The following is a 20,432-nucleotide window of genomic DNA, read 5'->3' as shown; positions in this document are numbered from 1 at the left end:
AATGACTACCTAGGAAGGATTAATGCAGAAAAGGATCTAGGGTTATAGTGGATCACAAACTAAATGAGTCAACAGTGTAACACTGTTGCAAAAAAAAGCAAACATTCTGGGATGTATTAGCAGGAGTGTTGTAAGCAAGACATGAGAAGTAATTCTTCCATGCTACTTAGAATAATAAGAATAATAAGGCCTCAGCTGGAGTACTGTGTCCAGTTCTGTGCATCACACTGTGGGGAAGATGTGGAAAAACTGGAAAAAAGTCCAGAGAAGAGTAACACTAATGATTTAAGATCTAGAAAACGTATAAGGAAAATTGAAAAACTGGGTTTGTTTAGTCTGGAGATGAGAAGACTGAGTGGGGACATGATAATAGTCTTCAAGTATGTAAAAGTTTGTTATAAAGAGAAGAGTGATAAATTGTTTTCCTTATCCACTGAAGACACGATAAGATGTAATGGGTTTAAATTGCAGCAAGGGAGATTTAGGTTAGACATTAAGAAAAACTTCCTACCTGTCAGGGTAGTTAAGCATTGGACCAAACTACTTAGGTAGGTTGTGGAATCTCTGTTCTTGGAGGTTTTTAAGTGTAGGTTAGACAAACACCTGTCAGGGATGGTCTAGATAATATTTAGTCCTGCCACAGTGCAGGGGACTGGACTAGATGAAGTATCGAGGGTCCCTTCCAGTTCTACGTTTCTCTGATTCTACGTCTTTAATTTCATTAATGGATCCAAATAGTTCCACATTTTGTGGGTATTTGTCTGATCTCTCTCTCACACACACACACACACGCGCGCGCGCAACATTAGCAAATACTCAGTGTTGATGTGTACTCAGGTTTCATGTGTGGAGTGCATGTGTACTCAGGTTGCATGTTTTTGTAGAGGAAATATGAAGCTGTAATTAAAGTTTTGTATTATACTGTGAGGGAGATTAATGTGTTGTGTGTTTTTCTTATGTGTTGGAGGCAGATGGAAATTCCTTGTGAAGATGGGGAGTCTATCATCATCAGTGGAGATGATGTGTATAGGCATTAGTGAGTGGTTAAGAGATGTCCCATAACTTGGCATTCCCTTATTTTCAGGCATGACACCCCTAGCGACGTTTCATCCCTTGTAAACAAATTTTCATTTGGGGAATATCCTGGGTTTTTGATACAGCACATATAAGATGTATAGCTGTCCCCTCTTGATGAGGTTGCTGGACTGCTGTGGTGCCCTAAACCTTCTTAATGTACTTAATAGAATGCCAGGTGTACCACGACTTGAAGGAAAGCACTGAAGACATGTTAGTTGCTAGCCCTGCACGTACCTGGTGGGTCCCAAAAACACACACATGCACAAATTACACACACACAAAGTTATGAGTAATAGTGGTCATTTTGACTGAAGGAAAATTTTGAATACACTGGAAAAGATAGGAGAAAAATCATTAATAATGGTGTTTAATTGCAAACTGATTTTGTTAAATGCACACTCATCACTAGCTGGTGGGGAGTTTTAACTATATGGAAAATGTGAATTATAACAGACCAGCCATTTATCAGCAGAAAGGAACTGACGAAAAGTGAGAGACAGGGGGAAAGAGTTTTCTTAAAGGGCTAATTTTTAATTAATTTCAATTCATAAACCAAGTAACAGATTTACTTACAAATTCCAGAAAATGCAGTCCTTACCCACAAATTATGTGCTGTAAATTTGGGAAAGATGCACTGTATTCAACTTGCAAAACAAAGAGGCTGAATATCTTCTTCAATTGTAAAATAGACTCCAGCCTTAATATAGAGGTACTATTGTACCTGTATAATACATACATACACACACACACGCACGCACGTTATATGCACAAATGGCTGTGTACGTACATATTCCCACTGCATGTGGTGATGATACCAATATAACTAACTGGAGAACCATGTGATAAATGAAATTTACTACATTGGCCTGCAATGGCAAAAAATCCATCTGTTCTGGGACTTCTACTAAAATTCCACACCTTTAGGCTTCAACAAACAACTACCTAAAAAGAAAAAGGCAACCTGCCAGAGAAATGTTTCTCTGCTTCCCTCACATGGGGGAATTTCCACTCAAAATTACTCTGGCCCAAGTTCTAGAATGGGCAAGCTTCACCAGTGACTGGTTTAAATTTCAATATCTTGTCGCTGTACAGGGCTAGCCATGGAATCTGTACACAACTGGATAGGTAAAATTCCAAGCTTGCCAATGGAACCCAGTATCTGTTTAGCACCTTGTTATTAGCTTTCAAATCATAACGTTTTTAGGTAGAGAAAAATACTTTTGGTTATTTATAGAGATTTTCATGTCTCCCTCTGGGCTCTGTACTGCTAGGCTAATGTTAAAAGAGGCCTCAATCTGGTAAAGCACTTAAGCACATGCTTAATTTTAAGCATGCGAGTAGTCCCTTCGAAGGCAACAACAGGGCTGCAACGCATCATACTAACGTTTTTTTGAAGCTCAGTAAAACATATCTAAAACTGTCTTTCTCTAACATACCAAATGTAACATGTTCAGAACAAATGGTATTATGGTGTAGTATTGTTTTTATCACCACTTGTTTGGGATGATCTACTTAATTTACTAGTGACTTTGCCAGTGCAGTCATACCAAACTCATGCTAATATAACTTTGTATTCTCTGTGTGCGTACCTATATGATATACTGCTTTTTTTTGTCTTCACTGCAAATATGTCTGATGACTTGGCATCTTGCACAAATGGAAACTCTGGATGTGCCTTTAAGATTTTCATGCAAAGGAAACTATTTCAGATTACAACAATTAATATGCATATATGGTTTCTCAGGATTTCAGGTTCTTAGAAGGATGCCCATTTTATCAAGCTTTTCAATTTGGATGTATGCCAAACAATATCCCAGTTATTAAAAGTGACAGCTTTTTCTTAATTAGTCATTTGCAAAGTCTGCAGCTGCCGTGGTTATCTTTCCCTCTCCTTCCTCATATTCTAGACACTAATTCAAGTGCTTGATTATTTTCAAAATAGAGAGTCAGCTCTCTTTTGGACTGCAATAATATTCTGTTTGCAACCAGAGATTTCTGTTCTGAAGATTTTCTTTCTTGGTGGAGTTTAATGTGAAATAAACCAAAGCACAAAACTATTTCTGTTTTTTTTTTCCCTGGGGCAGTGCAGAAAATGTGCACACACTTCCTGTGTAGGAGGCATCACAGAATTTTCAGAGTGCATGGTACATTAAAGTTACGTGATAGTCCTATTTCTCTAAAACCAATAGAAACTGTAGACATAACTGTATCCTGTAGAAACCATAACTGTGCAGAACAGGAGTTTAAGATCAGCCCATCAAACAAGAGACACACTGACTGATTTCTCTCTCTCTCTCTCTCTGATCTATTGTATTCTAAAACACAAACCATTTAGGATGTAATAGAAATGGAATGAAATTTAATAGTGCAAAGTGCAAGGTCATGCATTTAGGGACTAACAACAAAAATTTTTGCTGTAAGCTGGGGACTTATCAGTTGGAAGTGACAGAGGAGGCGAAAGACTTGGGTGTATTGTTTGATCACAGGATGAAGTGTTAGTACCATTATACAAGGCACTTCTGAGACCTCATCTGGAATACTGTGTGCAATTTTGTTCTTCCATGTTCAAGAAAGATGAATTCAAACTGGAACAGGTGCAGAGAAGGGCTATGAGAATGATCGGAGGAATGGAAAAATCTACCTTATGAGAGGAAACTCAAACTTGGCTTTGTTTAGCCTAACCAAAAGAAGGCTGAGGAGAGAGATGCTTGCACTCTATAAATACATCAGAGGGATAAATACCAGAGAGGCAGAGGAGTTATTTAAGTTAAGCACCAAGGTAGACACACAATCAAATGGATATAAACTCTCCATCAACAAGTTTAGGCTTGAAATTAGACAAAGGTTTCTGACCATCAGAGGAGTGAAGTTCTGGAACAGCCTTCCAAGGGGAGCAGTGGGGAAAAAAAACCCTAACTGGCTTCAAGACTGAGCTTGATACGTTTATGAAGGGGGTGGATGGTATAATGGGACTGTCTACAATGGTATGTGACCCCTGGTGGACTGCTAGTGGCAAAAATCCCCAGTAGCCAGAGATGGGACAGTAGATGGGAAGGGTTCTGAGTTACTACAGAGAATTTTTTCCCAGGTATCTGCCTGGTGGGTATTGCCCACAGGCTTAGGGTCTAATTGCTCGCCATGTGTGACTTTGAGAAGAAATTTCCCCCTGGGTTAGATTGGCAGAGACCCTGGGTTTTTTTTGTTTTTTTTTTTGCCTTCCCCTGCAGCTTGGGGCACAAGTCACTTGCAGGTTTAAACTAGTGTAAATTATGAGTGTTCTGTAACTTGAAGTCTTTAAACAATGATTTGAGGACTTCAGTAACTCAGCCAGAGGTTAGGAATCGGTGACAGGAGTTGGGGGTGGTGTTCTGTGGCCTGCAATGTGCAGGAGGTCAGTCTAGATGATCACGATAGACTTGAAGGTCAGAAGGGGTCATATAGGCAATGAAATACAGTAAATTAGGACACTCTGCTCTCATTCTTTTAGGTCTTAGCTGTTGTTTCTTCTTCGTCTTCTCTTTCCTTTCCTCTCTCTCTCTCTCTGCTCCTGTCTGCTACCTTTTGTTGCTTCTTCCTCTTGCACTTTGTTGTTGTTAGCTTCTGTTGTTGTGAGTGGGCTTCTGTGGAAAGGTGGGTTTTGCATGTGTCATAAATATAAAGGGAAGGGTGAACCCCTTTAAAATCCCTCCTGGCCAGAGGAAAAATCCTCTCACCTGTAAAGGGTTAAGAAGCTAAAGATAACCTCGCTGGCACCTGACCAAAATGACCAATGAGGAGACAAGATACTTTCAAAAGCTGGGAGGAGGGAGAGAAACAAAGGGTCTGTGTCTGTCGGTATGCTGCTTTTGCCGGGGATAGAACAGGAATGGAGTCTTAGAACTTTTAGTAAGTAATCTAGCTAGGTATGTGTTAGATTATGATTTCTTTAAATGGCTGAGAAAAGAACTGTGCTGAGCAGAATGACTATTTCTGTCTGTGTGTCTTTTTTGTAACTTAAGGTTTTGCCTAGAGGGATTCTCTATGTTTTGAATCTAATTACCCTGTAAGGTATCTACCATCCTGATTTTACAGAGGTGATTCCTTTACTTCTATTTACTTCTATTTCTATTAAAAGTCTTCTTGTAAGAAAACTGAATGCTTTTTCATTGTTCTCAGATCCAAGGGTTTGGGTCTGTGGTCACCTATGCAAATTGGTGAGGATTTTTACCAAACCTTTCCCAGGAAGTGGGGTGCAAGGGTTGGGAGGATTCTGGGGGGAAAGACATGTCCAAACTACGTTTCCCAGTAAACCCAGTTAGAGTTTGGTGGTGGCAGTGGATATTCCAAGGACAAAGGATAAAATTAATTTGTACCTTGGGGAAGTTTTAACCTAAGCTGGTAAAAGTAAGCTTAGGAGGTTTTCATGAAGGTCCCCACATCTGTACCCTAGAGTTCAGAGTGGGGGAGGAAACTTGACAGCATGGTAATAGGAAGACTAGATGTCATGTGATGACTAAAGATCATTCTGATACTTGCCAGTAGGATGAGCCTCATCCTAAAAGGCTCCTAAAAGGTTACCAAAAAGGCTGTGCCTCCATCCCTTTGATAGTTTTCCGCAGGGACGCCAATAGTTTGTGTGTCCCTATAGGGTACAATGGGCTCTGAGAGTCTTGAATAGAGAAGCCAGTCCCCACAGTACCCTGGTTCCTTAAAATAGTTCAGGATTAGGGAATGGACCCTAAACTGGAGCCAGGACAAGCGGGAAGTCAACTGAAGGCACAAAGCCCTGACGTGATATGTTCTTCATAGCTAGTCCGTCCCCAGAGGCTGTATGCCACGCATTGCACAAAGTGGAGTTTCTAGTTAACTTTGATAGACACAGACAGTCCTGGGGAGAGGAAGTTACACTAGTCCAGTCATAACATAGTAAACCCACGGCGTGATTAGGTCTGTATCAGTGAGTGTGGTCTCCTGGTTAGCTGGATTTGGAAGAAGGCACCATTTCAGTCTGGTTTCCATGGACTAGGGGTGAGTCTAGTGATAGTTGGAGGCTTCTTCAGGCAGATGATTTAAGAGCATGGCCAAAGTCTTGATTAAACTCCTTGAAGTGTTTCCCTGTTCCTCACTTTTGTTTTGCCTGGAACACAGTGTGTGATGACATAGATTGCGCCTTCTGAGAAAGAGATGGAAAATTGTGTATAATCTGCACAATTATAGTGTGTGTGGGGCATGATAGTATAATAATTTCTTTCCTAGGGTCTCCTATACTGCATATGTTTAAAAAAAGACAGAGATGATAATATTGCTCCCTGTACAGCTGCACATGTGAAGCTTTTGAGGGCTAGGAGCTGCTACCCATCACTACTCTCTGGGATCTGCTAGAGAGGAATGAAGAAAGCCACCCTGGAGGATGTCTTGTAGTAAACATTTGTGTGTAAACCTAATGCAGTTTATAAAGACTGGGAGTAACTTGTAGAAAAACATCCTAATAAAACATTGGCACCATGTTAACAAATGAGTTACAATATTCTTCTCTATGCAATTCAGTTACTTTACATAAACATTAGCAAATAATTATTTCCTCTGTATAGCACATTTAAGGTGATTTGTCTTCATGACAAGCAGGAGGAAACAAATAATGCCAAGATATTTACACAGATTGCTCCAAAAATATTAAGAATGGTTAGTTCTTAAACTTTCCAGGTTTGCTAAATGTTACACTTGTGCAATATGGGTCTAAAATCCTGCCACTTAGCTCATGGTTTGTATAGGTATAAATGTTGAGGTACAATAGGGGCAAAGGTGGTGGAGAATCAGGGCTTTGGGACCTAATTTTACCTTTAGACTTGAATCCAAAACTCGTGTTGATTTTAATCGGAACTGCACAGGTCTATCTGAGGACAGAACATGGGCTCTCTGTTTGGTTTCGCTGTGGTGCAGTGGTGGCTGAGACTAGACAGTAGAGAGAGAAATCAGTCAATTCATGTAAACATTCATTCATCATAGTCCTTATTTATACTGAAATACACTAAGGCCAGATCTTCAGCTCTGAAGAAGATCATACCAAGCAAGTCAGGGGTTAATCAATCATTTAATTTGCATTCATAGATTACACGTTTTTATTATGGAAGGCAGAAAGGATATAATGGAGTTGTCAATGGCAATAGTCAAGGGATACGATGGACAAAGATTAGGAGTTCACCCCTTCTGTGGATACTGCTAAAGCATTCCTGGCCTTGGAGGATTTTTCTTCCTGTCGCTTATAAATACTTCTAAAGAGCTTAACTTCTTGCCCTTGGAATGTCCAGGCATTTTCAAAGCATTTTCCTGGGAGCATTTCCCTCTACATGTTTTTCACAGCTCAACATTTCAAATTACTCCAGGTGAGTGCTGTAGCTATAATATGGTCAGGAATACTTTTTAGGAGCACAGCAGATACATTTTCAGCTCATGCAATTATGCCAAAATCCCACATCCACCTTGACAACAGCTGACATCATCTTTAGTCCACATCAGTCCCATCTCCTAAGTGATGCCATGCAGGTGACTTGTGTAGAGGAAGGCACTACATCCGTATACAGCCTGGCCCACCACCCAACATCTAGTCTTCCTCCTTAAGCTGCTGAACTGCACCAATTCCCCTGCCTGGCAAATCTTTCCACTCATGGAGACAGGAGATGGATTTGGCCCTCATTAGTCCAGATTCACTCTCAGCAGGACTGAGAGGTCCCCTTCCCTTAGGGAGAGTGCCCCCTTCCCTTAGGGATTCTGTCCTTGGAGGGCGGCTTCATTTTGCAGCTAGGGCTTTGTCAGAGACTCATCACTGGAGGGATCCAGCGGGCCTAGCTACATCCCCTTCTAGGCCAGCCCTCCTCTTTCTTTGTGCCATTTGTGCCACACTTTCTCCCTTAGCAGTATAAGCATTGCTTTTGGGCTGCTTGACCACTGCTGCGGGGCACTTATTCTCACAGAGAGTGAATCAAACTCAATATGTTTGTTTGCCAAGTGTTGGTGTTTCCTTCCTTGGTGGTGAGTGGAGATAGCAATGAGTCATGACTTTTGGATCTGGAATCTGACTCAATTACAATGTCCTCAAAGTCTGGGGTGAGGATTTGTGGTCCAGGTTTAGGCCCATTGGAGAGTTCTGGAATGTGAGCTGTCTCAAAGCTTGGGGAGGTTTGGCTCCATGTTTCACTTTGTGTTAATCGCTAGTTTTAGGAAAGTATTTTTGTTGAATTGAATGAGATTTCCTAATCCTTCATCTTCCTCTCTTCAAGTACATGCAACCTTGATAGATCAGGCTTGCCTCATGCTTAAGGGGAAATTCTTGTGAGAGTTGTTTTGGTAGTGTAGAGACATCAGAAGCCAGATTATGGAGGCTCAAGTTGAGAGCTTGAGGAGAGGGAGCCTATGAAAGGGAATGCTGCCGGCTTTTGGAGACCAATGGAATGGAGGAGAGTAGTTAGAAAAGCTGGTGGTACTGAGAGAACTTTATTTTCCAAGATGGCTGTTCCAATAATGTCTTCATAGGTAGAGAATGGATCCAGTGAGATAAGCGCTAGCAGTTAAAGTCAAGGGGGAAAGTGTTTATAGAGTAGAACATAACATAATATATACATTACTATTTTACAAATTCATTAAAAGGCAATGAAAATTCCAAATCAGGATCCAATATTATGTGGCTTTATGAAGACCTTTCTTCACATTCTAATGTGTGCTACATAACTGAAAGAATTTTTCTCTATATTTTTATGCATGCAGTGTTTTCAACAATTGTGCTGTGTTCCAAGGATCGTAATTAATCTAAAATTCCCTTGAAAGCATGCAATATGTTATTTAAAGTTCCAAAAGTACATATGTATTGGAAGAATAAAAATTGCATTTCCTGTGTAAGGGAATATTTGTGTAGAACTACTGTGGATCTCTTTCTTTAGGAATTGAAGGGCAGTCAACATTTGCTAACTTCATTAATGGAGAGAATATTTGATCTGCAAATTTCTACTTTTATTTTTTAATCAAATTTAGGTAGAATGTCATTGGGTTTTAATTTTAAACCTTTGGATTTTCTTAAAAACTAGCCTCTGTTTGCCAGATGGTGGGAATAGGCATCAGGGGATTGGTCACTTGATGATTTCCTGTTCTGTTCATGCCTTCTAAAACATCTGGCATTGGCAACTGTCAGAAGACAGTATACTCGGCTAGATAGACCATTGGTCTGACCCTGTATGGCCATTCTTATGTTCTATGTTCCTTGGGGACAAGGGAAGCAGAAACACATGTGTACCAGCTGAATGGCCCCAGATCTTAAGTGCATGGAATCAATCTGTTATATTTTGCTATTTCACAGTATCAATGAGCTAGAAGTGGCCTCTTAAAAGGCCATTTTATTTATCTACCTGCCCTGTGGCAGGATCTTAGTATCTCGAAATCATCTGCAGTACTTGATTATTAGTCTTTGACTTCAAGATTTCTTCCAGGAAGGATTTTTTTTCCCAGAGGCATAATGTTCAAGCTATAACACTTTGATAGAGATGTATGAAATAGTCACAACAAAAAGAGAAATAACTTGAAATGGTGAGGAGCTGTGTGCATATCATTAACAATTAAAAAATGATGTATCACAATAGTTTTTAATCCAAATATCGGCCTCTTATCCAGTAGAGTTTCCTTCTGAGCAAAAATAAGCACATGCCTAGTGAAAATTCTCTTTGAAATCTGAAGTTTCTTAGCTTGAAATTTGCCATAGTCCCTTGACAAAAATTGCCGTTTCATGCACAGACGGTTCCAAAATACATTTAAATAATGTTGATAATAACCCTAGAGTATGAGTCAGGAAATTCTGTGGTTGTTTTCCCTGGTTGAATATTGAGCTTTTAGATATCTATGGATGAAAAGAAGTGTTCAAGTGTATTAATGTATGCTGTGTTATTTTAGTCATGACGGTCCCGAGATATTAGAGATACAAGGTGGGTGAGGTAATCTCTTTTACTGGAATAACTTCTGTTGGTGGGAGAGCTTGAAAGTTTGTCTCTCTCACCAACAGAAGTTGGTCCAGTAAAAGAGATTACCTCACCCACCTTGTCTAACTGTATTAACAACATATACATACAGTATATATGTAAATGTGGGTACATGCATACTCCATGTATACATAGTTTATCACTGTTTTTAAGAGAGAACCCCCTATCCTGGAATAGCCTTCCATTTCCTCAGTTTATCCTCTAGCCAAAATGTCCTGGAAGTTCTATATGGTAGCCACCAGTGTACTCTCTGAGGAGGACTAGACAGAGAACGCCTTTCAGTGCCTTTCCTAATCAGATGGAATTTTATTTGTGAAGCAAACTCAGTGGAATTTTCAGCAGCACAAGATGCTTCCTCTTGCTAAAGCCTGAACATACTTGCTGATTCCTCAGCACTCCCAGGCATTGCTGGCCCCAACAGCATAAGATTGTTAATCAAATGTGGATTGCCTCCTACATTTGTACAGGGTTTCTATTTCTACATAAAACTAGAACATATACTTGTAAAAGAGATTTGTAAAATTTCCTTGCTACACAGTCAGCACAAAAAAATAGGTCAGAAAATGTTTAAATGAAAAATGTGTTACTGTGTATTTTATGTCCTTAGTAAAATAAATGCGCATCTTAGACAAATCTAGAAAATGTAACAAATACTCCCTGTTCTCTTTATTTAATACAGGGTGGATTGCAATGTTGGGAGCTATTTGGCTACTAGTGTTAGCTGACATCCATGATTTTGAGATGATACTAAACAGAGTGGAATGGGCAACACTTCTTTTCTTTGCAGCACTGTTTGTTCTAATGGAGGTAAGAAGAATTAAGACAAAAATGCACTTATTCCCCTTTATTTTTAACCTGTGATTTCTATAATATGGACAGTTAGAATTGCAAGAAGCACTTGAATAATGGAGGCAAGCATTATCCTGAATAGAGACCTCATACAAGAAGGGGGTGAAAGTTCTGTAATATTTCTCTTAATAGTTTAGTCATAATAATAGAGAACAGAATTATGGAATGGGGAGAACTGCTCTGGAGTGAAGTCTCACTTTCATTGTAACCTGGATTTTGTCCTCTTCCCCTTCTCTAATTTCCAATAAAGAGAGGTTTAGTTTCAAACTTGGCATGTGCGTTCCATGTGAACAGACAATTATTTTTTAACCAACTTTGAAGTTATTTAGAGAAGCCATAGAAAAAACAGGAGTTAATCGTAGTTCAAAAATACCTCACTTTTCCCCATATCCTGGCTACAAAATGGCTCATCTGAGAGGATTCAATTGCGGTTTGTTTGAAAGCTGTTTGTGCGATCTAGCACATGAGACCAAATTTCAAATACTGAAAATCATGGTTAAAACTCTGAGTGCAAGTGATGCTTGAATAGTACATTGAATTGTACAATGTACATTCAATTTCTGAATGGCTGGTTGATTCAATCCTATTTGAATCCCATTTGATTCACTATTTCAGAATGTGATGTGAAATTTTTGTTTTGGTTTGGCACAAATGTTTGGAGAAGGGGTGATCTTCGTATGAATACCCGCATTCACATGCAAACAAGGTGATTTGTACATGCACAAGAATGCTTGTTATTCACTAGTCATCATTCTGTTTTAAAAGTTTCAATCATCCAATCATGGTGCAGAAATAAGGCCATGATATGACTTAGATGAACAGTAATACACCGTGAATAGTCAAAATGAGCAGTTTATAAACAACTCATAATTTGAAATTTGTTTGAGTAGTCAAATAACTATAAATAGCAAATAGATGTGTATATCTCAATTTATTTATGAACAATTCATCAACAGAAAAATGGGCTAAATTTGCAGCTGATATTTGTCATGAATAATTCAGCTAGTTTTGTTTAATACACCAAATAAGGAGTTCAGAACCTAGAAAACTCCTGAAAGATTACTGGAGGCTCTGATCATCGGAAAGGTTGCAATCAGCTTTATGGAGTTCACCACACCGCCCGTTCATCTATTGTGACCTAGTGGTCCCATTCACATACACGCTCACACATGCAGTTTCCAATGCTATCTATTCTGAAATGTGTCAGGCAGGTTTGGGAATCCCTACTGAAGTCACCTTGGTTTTATGGTGCTAGCATTTTATGTAAGTCACATTCTCTGAGTTACTGTTTTAGCTTGAGTTTAGATGTTTTTATTTGAGTACAGTGTGGCTATAATATAATGTAGTAAACCATGTTGAAAGCAGTTTTACTATTTACTGAAATCTTGATTCCTATTGATATAATTGGAAGAATGGTTAACAAAACAATATTTCTTCAGGCTCTCTGGAGCCATACTATCATTAACTCATGAAACAAACTGGGACAGATGAAATGCTCATTGGAAAAGTGGCATCCACATTTAAACTCTTCCCCTTACAAAAATTGGGGAGACAGCTCTGTTGCTGTTACCTAAATGCTGAGAAGTTTATTTTTGAAATGGGTACAGCGTATTATTGGAGTGTAGGCGTGTAGGCTTGCATAGCTGCCCCTCACTGTCAATCTCTGAGGGCTGCCGTGCCTCTTCACTGTCACACACCTGGAATGGCAGTCTGTATTAGGGGAAATATTAGCTGTCTCTAGGACTCAAACCCTCAGACAGGGTAGAGCAGTGAACAGTTCAGGGGCCCAGGTCCTGGAGCAGGGCAGCACACCAAGTACAGTGTAGGGGGCTCCAGCAAAGGGTGAGCACCCCAGCAAGTGCCATCCCAAGGGAGGGGTAGCAGGGGGGGGATGCAGGCCCATCCAACTCCACTGCCTCCCAGCCTAGGGCCCTAACAGCGGCAGAGTGGTCTGCCACTGGGTCAGCGTGGATCCTGACCACAAAACGCTGACCTAATCTCTGGCAGTGCTGCTGCCAGACTGGGGTCGGCTGCCCCTGGGACACTTCCTATACTCCCCCTCAGGTGTACCTTCCAAGGGTCGTCCGCCGTCTCCCCAGGGTACACTGCGAGTGGCAGTCCCAGCAACTCCTCAGCATCTAGTGTGTCTGGCCATATGGGTAGCTCGGGGCCCTCCTCGGGACAGCAGAAGTCTTCAGTGGGCTCCTGCATCTGCAGTGGGGAGAACGTGTGTCGTGTTTAGATGCTGCTTGTAATTATTAGAACTGGGAGCACTGGCTGTTGGGAGTCGGAAAGCACAGGAAACAGAAAGGAGTGGGAAGTTGAGGAGGCTGAGTGAGAGCTACAGAGGGTGCAGCAGCAGCTTGGTAAGGAGGTTTCCACTTTAAAAATAAAGTCCTGTTGAAGTTTGTTAGTACCTTGCCTGGTTGTTACAACATTTTGGAGATGAGGATGGATCTTCTGCCTCTGAACCCACCTGCGTCCTTTCTGCAAAGCCCAGGTGAGCCTCCAATTGCTTTTGTTGCCTGGATCCATATGTCTGAGACTTATCTGCTTGCAGTCAGTGCTACAGAGATTTCTGAAATAAGAAAGCGTGCTCTGCTAATCCACTGCCTAGGAGCAGAAGGGCAGTGTATATTTTACACTTTTCCCCTTGCAGATGATAAATATGAGACTGCACTCACTGCATTAAAGAACTTTTTTGTGCCAAAAGTGAACATAGTAGTTAATTGCTACAGATTTCGCCAGCGTGAGCAGAAAACAGGGGAGACTATAATGCAGTATATTGCTTCTCTGAGGAGTCTGATTGTAACTTGTGACTTTGGGAATATGACAGATGAGATGATTAAAGACCAGCTTATTGAGAAAACAACAATGCTTCATGTAAGAGAATGCTTACTTCTTGAATCACAACTTACACTAGAAAAAGCAATAACCATTGCTACTTAGATGGAGTCAGCTATAGCTGAACGCAAAATAATGAGCATGGATAAGGAGGAAGAGTCCAGGCTGTGACACCTTTGCAGAAAAGTTTACTATCACTGCAGACAAACGATCCCAAGAGAAAAATTAATGAAAAACCACCGAATCAGCAAATTCAAAATACACTAAAAGCTTGCTTTCGCTGTGGATCCCCACAACACCTTGCAAGCTACACAGGATGCCTGGCAAAAGTAACTCAGTGCAATCATTACAAAAAGATCGGGCATTTTGCTAAAGTATGTCACAGCAGCCAGTTCAATCAACAGGTGTATGCAGTTACAATACCAGATGTTACTGTGCTGAGCGTGGACAAAATCACTACTGCACATATTCCAGAACAGATAAAGTGCACTGTAAACGTTTCCGCCATACCCTCAGGCAAATAACACTCTATTCAGCTAATGTTGGACACTGGCTCAGCAGTCTCTATACTACCTGATTCCATCTATCTGCATTACTTTAAAGATGTGCCTCTTACTGAACCCAGACTTCACTTGGTGTGCTATTTGAAAAACCATATTCCAGTACATGGCTGCCTGCCAGCAATAGTTACTTTTGGTGATTGCTGTGTAACTGCAGAGTTCTACATTGTCCACAAAGGCACTCCTATCCTTGGCAGAGATTTATTGGCTGCTTTAAATCTCAGGGTAGTTAATGGACAAATTGATCTTCCTCAGCAAAGAACTCTTGCGGTACACACACCAGTTTCAGCTGGGACCCAACACCAGGTTGAGGAGAAACTCGGCTGTGCTTATGTGTTTCTACATAAAGTTAAAATGCGGACTAATGTGATGCCTGTACGACAGAAGTTACAGCACTTACCATTTTCAGTCAGGGAAGCTGTTTCAGAGGAACTTAGAAAACTTGTTCAAAAGGACATTATTGAGGAGATTGACTCCTCGGAATGGGTTTCACCTATAGTAATGATGCAGAAGAAGGGTGGAGGCATTCGCCTTTGTGTGGATTTAAGGGACCCAAATAAAGCTATTGTGATTGACAGCCATCCTCTTCCTCACATAGAAGAAGTATTTGCAGAACTCCATGGAGCAAAGATGTTTTCTACTCTTGATTTGCAGAGCGCATACTATCAGGTTATGTTGCATGTAGATAGCAGAGACCTCACAGCACTTATTACATGAGGGACTATTCTGTTTTAAACGTATTCCATGCGGTCTCGCATTTGCTCCAAGTGCTTTCCAAAAAATGATATAATTGATTCTGAAGAATCACCAGTGCTATCTGGATGATATTATCATGTTTGGAAATACTTCTGAGGAGCATGACAGTAACCTGCAGTCTGTACTAAACCGCATCAGCAAAGCAGGCTTCAAGCTCAATATTTTGCTAAATTTATGCAAATTTAGAAACACTGAACTCTCCTTTCTGGGGCATACAATTTTGCAGGCTGGACTAAAACCTGATTCAGATCATATTCTGGCAATTTCAAATGTTCCTCCTCCAACAGATTTGCAAACCTTACATTCCTTCTTGGGTCTTACCTCCTGCTATGCAAAATTCATTCCCAATTATGCTTCTGTCATTGAACCATTACGAGAATTACTACGGAGAAGTTCAACCTTAGTGTGGACAACAGATGCACAAGCTAGTTTCGAAACAGTGAAAGACTTGATTGTACATGGTCCAGTACTTACACTATTTAGTTCTGCATTGCCCACAGTTGTAACTACTGATGCTTCTGATTATGGACTTGGGGCTGTCCTCACACAACTTCATGAGGACAACACAGAGAGGACTGTTGCATTTGCTTCAAGGACACTAAGTAATGCTGAGAGAAAATATTCTACAGTCGAAAAAGAAGCACTTGCTTGTGTCTGGGCTACTGAAAAATGGAGAACTTACCTGTGGGGCCGCATGTTCAAGTTGCGCACAGACCACAGCCCTTTGACGATGTTGCTCACCACGAAAGGCCTGGGAAGAGCAGGATATCATATTGCTAGATGGTCTGCAAGACTACTCTCTTTCAATTATGAACTGGAATATAAGCCTGGAAACCAAAATGTGGTCGCTGATTGCCTTTCTCGCCTGCCTTTGCCTTCACCACGTGGTCCACCGGAGGATGAGGATGTAGTGGTTGTGCTTATTACAAGCACTCTTACTGCAGTTACAAGAGAACAATTTCAAGCTGCTTGTTCAGCATGTCCAATTCAACAAAAACTACGGGAATTTCTGACAAAGAGATGGCCCAGTAACCATAAAAACCTTGACCCAGTTTTGCTCCCTTATTTTAAAGTTTGGGATGAACTTTCTCTGCTTGATGGCTGTGTGGTACAAGGTACATGCTGGCTACTTGTGCCAGAAGAATTACAGTCAAAACTCATACACCTGGCACACGATACTCATCAAGGAATTGTCAGAACCAAACAATGACTACATGATCTGTATTGGTCGCCAGGGATGGACTCTCAAACTGAAGCACTCATAAAATCCTGTGTCACTTGCCAAATGCATGATAAGACAGCAGTGACATGTACCCCTCCATTACAGCCTGTTCCTCTTCCTGAATCTGCATGGGAAAAAGTGGCGATTGACATTGTAGGACCCTTTGATACTGCTCCAAGTGACTGCCGTTATGCCATCACTTTAATAGACTATTTCAGTAAATGGCCTGAGGTAGTGTTTACATCGCAAATCTCTTCTGCTACAGTAATTAAGTTCCTCTCTTCAGTTTTTAGCAGGGAAGGTAACCCCAAAGAACTGGTTTCAGATAATGGTAGTCAATTTACTTCCCTGGAGTTTGAAACTTTTCTAGCAGAGAGGAACATTTTACACAGAAGGTCATCCCTATATTACCCTCAAGCCAATGGGGAAATCGAACGGTTTAACAGAAGTTTGAAAGAGAGTTTTCAAACAGCTAAACTGGAAGAGTGATTGTGGATAACCTTCACTACTGATTTCTTGCAAGCATACCGGGCTACACAACATGCCACAATGCAAAGATCACCCACAGAGTTACTTCACAGGAAACAGATGAATACTAGACCGAACATTGCTGGATTGTTACAGGAACGACTTGATGCCCCAACCAAGGATGATATGAGAAAAACAGTTGAACAGAACCAAGCAAAGTATAAGACTGTCACAGACAAGCGGCAGGGTGCTAGGGAACCAAAGTTTGAGTGTGCTTCCTTCGTTAGAATACGAAAACCTGGAATTTTACGAAAAGGGGACCATAAATTCACAGCTCCTCTTAAAATCATAGAGAAGAAGGGACCTTACACCTATCCACTTTCTGATGGATGGGTATGGAATGCTTCTTATCTTGCACCTGCCTATGCACCAAGAGGAGATTAGACCAACACCCAGTCTGCACTGGATGACTTCACTGTAGTATCAACACAACAAGACATTGCACTGGAACTGGGGCTTCAGAAACGGCCTGTCAGACCCAGACGACCACCTGTCTGGACTAGAGACTATGTTATGTAGTATCTACAGTGTTTTCAGTGTAATATTTCTGCCAACAGTATACTGTGTCTTGTTTCATATTTGTTCCTGTGGTTAGAACAATAATGTTTATTTTAATTGGGAGAGTTTCTTAAGAGAGGAGGGAATGTAGTGTTTAGATGCTGCTTGTAATGATTAGAACTGGGAGCACTGGCTGTTGGGAGTCTGAAAGGACAGGAAACAGGAAGGGGGTGGGGGGAGTTGAGGAGGCTGAATGAGAGCTACCGAGGGTGCAGCAGCAGCTTGGTAAAGAGGTTTCCACTTTAAAAATAAAGTCCTGTTGAAATTTGTTAGTACCTTGCCTGGTTGTTACGACAATGTGTCCGTCTCCTTTGGCAACTGCCTCCCAACTGCGCTACAGGGCCCGCCTTTTATACTTTCTGTTCTTGTCCTGCCCCTCTGCTTTCGGTGTGGAGAGCGTGGCCTTCCTGGTTCTGCCAACGGGGGGGTGGCTGGCTGCCTCTCACCGTCAGTCTCTGCGGGCGGCCACGCCTCTTAGCTACGTGGAAGAAAAGCTCAAATGTCATTAATGTTGTTGCTACTCTGTACATTTTATTAAAAATATGAAACTTTTAATAGGACACTCAAGTAGAAACCAAATTTAGATATGTTTAAAAAATAATACAAATGTTTAATGGTTTTGAATTTTCCAGTAAAAGAGACTTTGGTTTAGATTAAACATTCCCTTCTGGTGTTTGTGTAGTGTATGGAGGAATTTAACTGAAAGATGTAGTCATCTGTTTTCTGGGTACTGCAACGTTAAATGCAGAAGCGATTCTTCCCTCTTCCAGGGTCAGAAGTGAGGTAGCTGCCAGTTTGTTTTTCATTTCAAATGCAGAACATTATATAGGAATCCCTGTGCATCCTCTCCCTCCCCCTCTCTCCCCTCGGTATTTATTCTCTTTTTCTAAAGTAAAAGTAATCTAGACTAAAAGTACAATTTTCCCCTTTGTACATGTGTAATTAATGTACAGCATAGTATTGCTCTAGATATTCTAACTCATCTTTAACACAAGGGACTTACTAGGTAGGACACAACAATTATCCTCAATTCTTTTTCAAGAGTGCCATAATATCTTGACTTTCTACCATGGATGACACCAGAGAGAGACCTAAAAACTGAAAGACAGTTCCCCTGCCATTGCCGCGTCATTCTTCCTAGTACCACACGAAAACATGGACATTAGGTTTGAGCCTAACTTCCTCTTTGGAATTTGAATGTTCAACCTCTTGGCCCAGAAGGAGACTCTGCTACCAGATGAACCTCACTAATATCTCTGGCTCAGCTGTGTTACAGCAGGTGCAGCACTTTTTTGTAGCCTTCTGCTCTGACAGCAACTGTGTTGGACTCCCTGTTGCCCCCATTCAAAGCTACGTTGAATATTCTCCATGCTGATTCAATAGGGGAATGGAGAGAGTACAATAAAAGGTTAGCACTACTCAGAGTGAGGGTTCTGTTTACTTTGAGAGAATTGCTCGTTCTCTCAGGGTCATCTCAATTGTATGTGTCCTGTGCCTCTCATATCACTGGCCTGTGATGCCTGCTCTCTTTCCCCTGTGACCTTCATGTACTCTTTTTGTTTAATAACCCACCTGAGCAGTTGGTCCTTGATGGAAGAAGGCAGCTGGAATTTGAGGGTGTAGTAGAAAATGAACCTGAAGAAGCTTCAAATGACTGTTCCATTTGTTGCTTAGTTTAGCACAGGAAAACAATGATAAGAGGCTAGGCTCTTTGGAGCTGCCAGCAATTTGCAGAAGCTATGAAAAAGTAGGAAGTTTGTATCTGTAACAGACAGGCCATCAGCATTAGGTAACAAAATTTGTATTAATAGACCTGCTGAGCCTTGAGATGGGATCCTCAAAAGTGCACCCCAATCCCATTCTGACATATGGGACACGCTGGAGAGAGAGGTGACAAGTCAGGGGTCTACTTCATTATGCTGACTGCCCACAGTGGCATAAGTTAGAGCAGACCCATGACTGTTCTAAATCATGCTGGGACCAGGCCAGTGCAGAATCAGGGACCTATAACTGTCTCTTCAATGCCCTCCCTCCTCTTCTATGCTGAGCAGAGCTAAGCGGTGACAACTGAGCTTAGGGTCTGGGAAAAGAGGAAGGGTTTGGGGAAAGTTGAAGATTGGAATTGGCCCCTAATAAAAAAAATGGAAACTAAACATTCAGTGTGACGACCTGTGCACATCCCTAACCAAGATCTAGGCAGTAGAGAATGAAGTTTAGAACACTGATTTTCTTTGTTTTGAGTTATTAGTATTCTCACTTGGTGGGGTCCAAATTTCTCCACCTCTGCCATAGAATATGTGGTTCAATAGTCTGGTCTGGACTGATGGAGTAAATAAAGAACAACGGTTTTTTAAAATTTTTTGCTTTAACATTTACATTCAGATCTGGGGTATAACATAGCCACTTTGTGCTATGCTGCCCTCAGAATCTTGATCCAGAGCTGGTGGACCCTTGGAGGATAACTATAATGCAAGAGAGATGGGATTCCTCTGCTGCCATAGAACCACTGTAGAAGTTCCCACGCCACCCTCTCTACACCAATATAGTGGTATGGGCAGGGCATCCCTATGCTGCATCTGTGATAAATGAAAGGGGGTGGGGAGTAGCTCCCTTTTATGGACACCCAGCTAGTCAGTTAGCTATAAATCCCTCTTGGTGGTAGTTCTCTACTTGCTTCTCTACCTGTAAAGGGTTAAAAAGTCTCCCTGCATAGGTAAAAGGAAGGGACTGGGCACCTGACCAAAAGGGCCAATGGGAAGGCTAGAAATTATTAAAACTGGGGGAAAAAACCTTCCCCTTTGTCTGTCTGTGTTGTTCTCTGGAGAGAGGGGGACAGAGCAGCAATACTGTAAAAAGCTTTGGGCCAGGTATGAAAAATCATCAAATCATACCTAGAAACTACTCATTTAAAACCCCAGATATATAAGTAGAGCAGGGAGTGTCTAGGAAGATGCGATCAGGTTTATCTCTGTTTATTTCTTTATGGCTTGTGGACTCTTCTGTTCTAACCCCAAATGCTTTTGTTTTGCTTGTAACCTT

General features: G+C 41.1%; 1 protein-coding gene across 1 annotated transcript in view; it reads left to right on the top strand.

The window, feature by feature from the left end:
- OCA2 (OCA2 melanosomal transmembrane protein) overlaps window positions 1–20,432 on the top strand; it is a 340,000-nt gene that overhangs the window by 227,169 nt on the left and 92,399 nt on the right. The window contains exon 19 of the mRNA XM_007063202.4: window positions 10,756–10,883. Coding sequence (XP_007063264.1) covers window positions 10,756–10,883 — 128 coding nt within the window. The remainder of the gene's footprint in view (window positions 1–10,755; window positions 10,884–20,432) is intronic.

The sequence above is a fragment of the Chelonia mydas genome, chromosome 1, assembly GCF_015237465.2.
Source record: "Chelonia mydas isolate rCheMyd1 chromosome 1, rCheMyd1.pri.v2, whole genome shotgun sequence".
Taxonomy (NCBI): domain Eukaryota; kingdom Metazoa; phylum Chordata; order Testudines; family Cheloniidae; genus Chelonia; species Chelonia mydas.
Note: the sequence above shows the minus strand (reverse complement) of the source record. Positions and strands in the feature narration are given on the sequence as shown.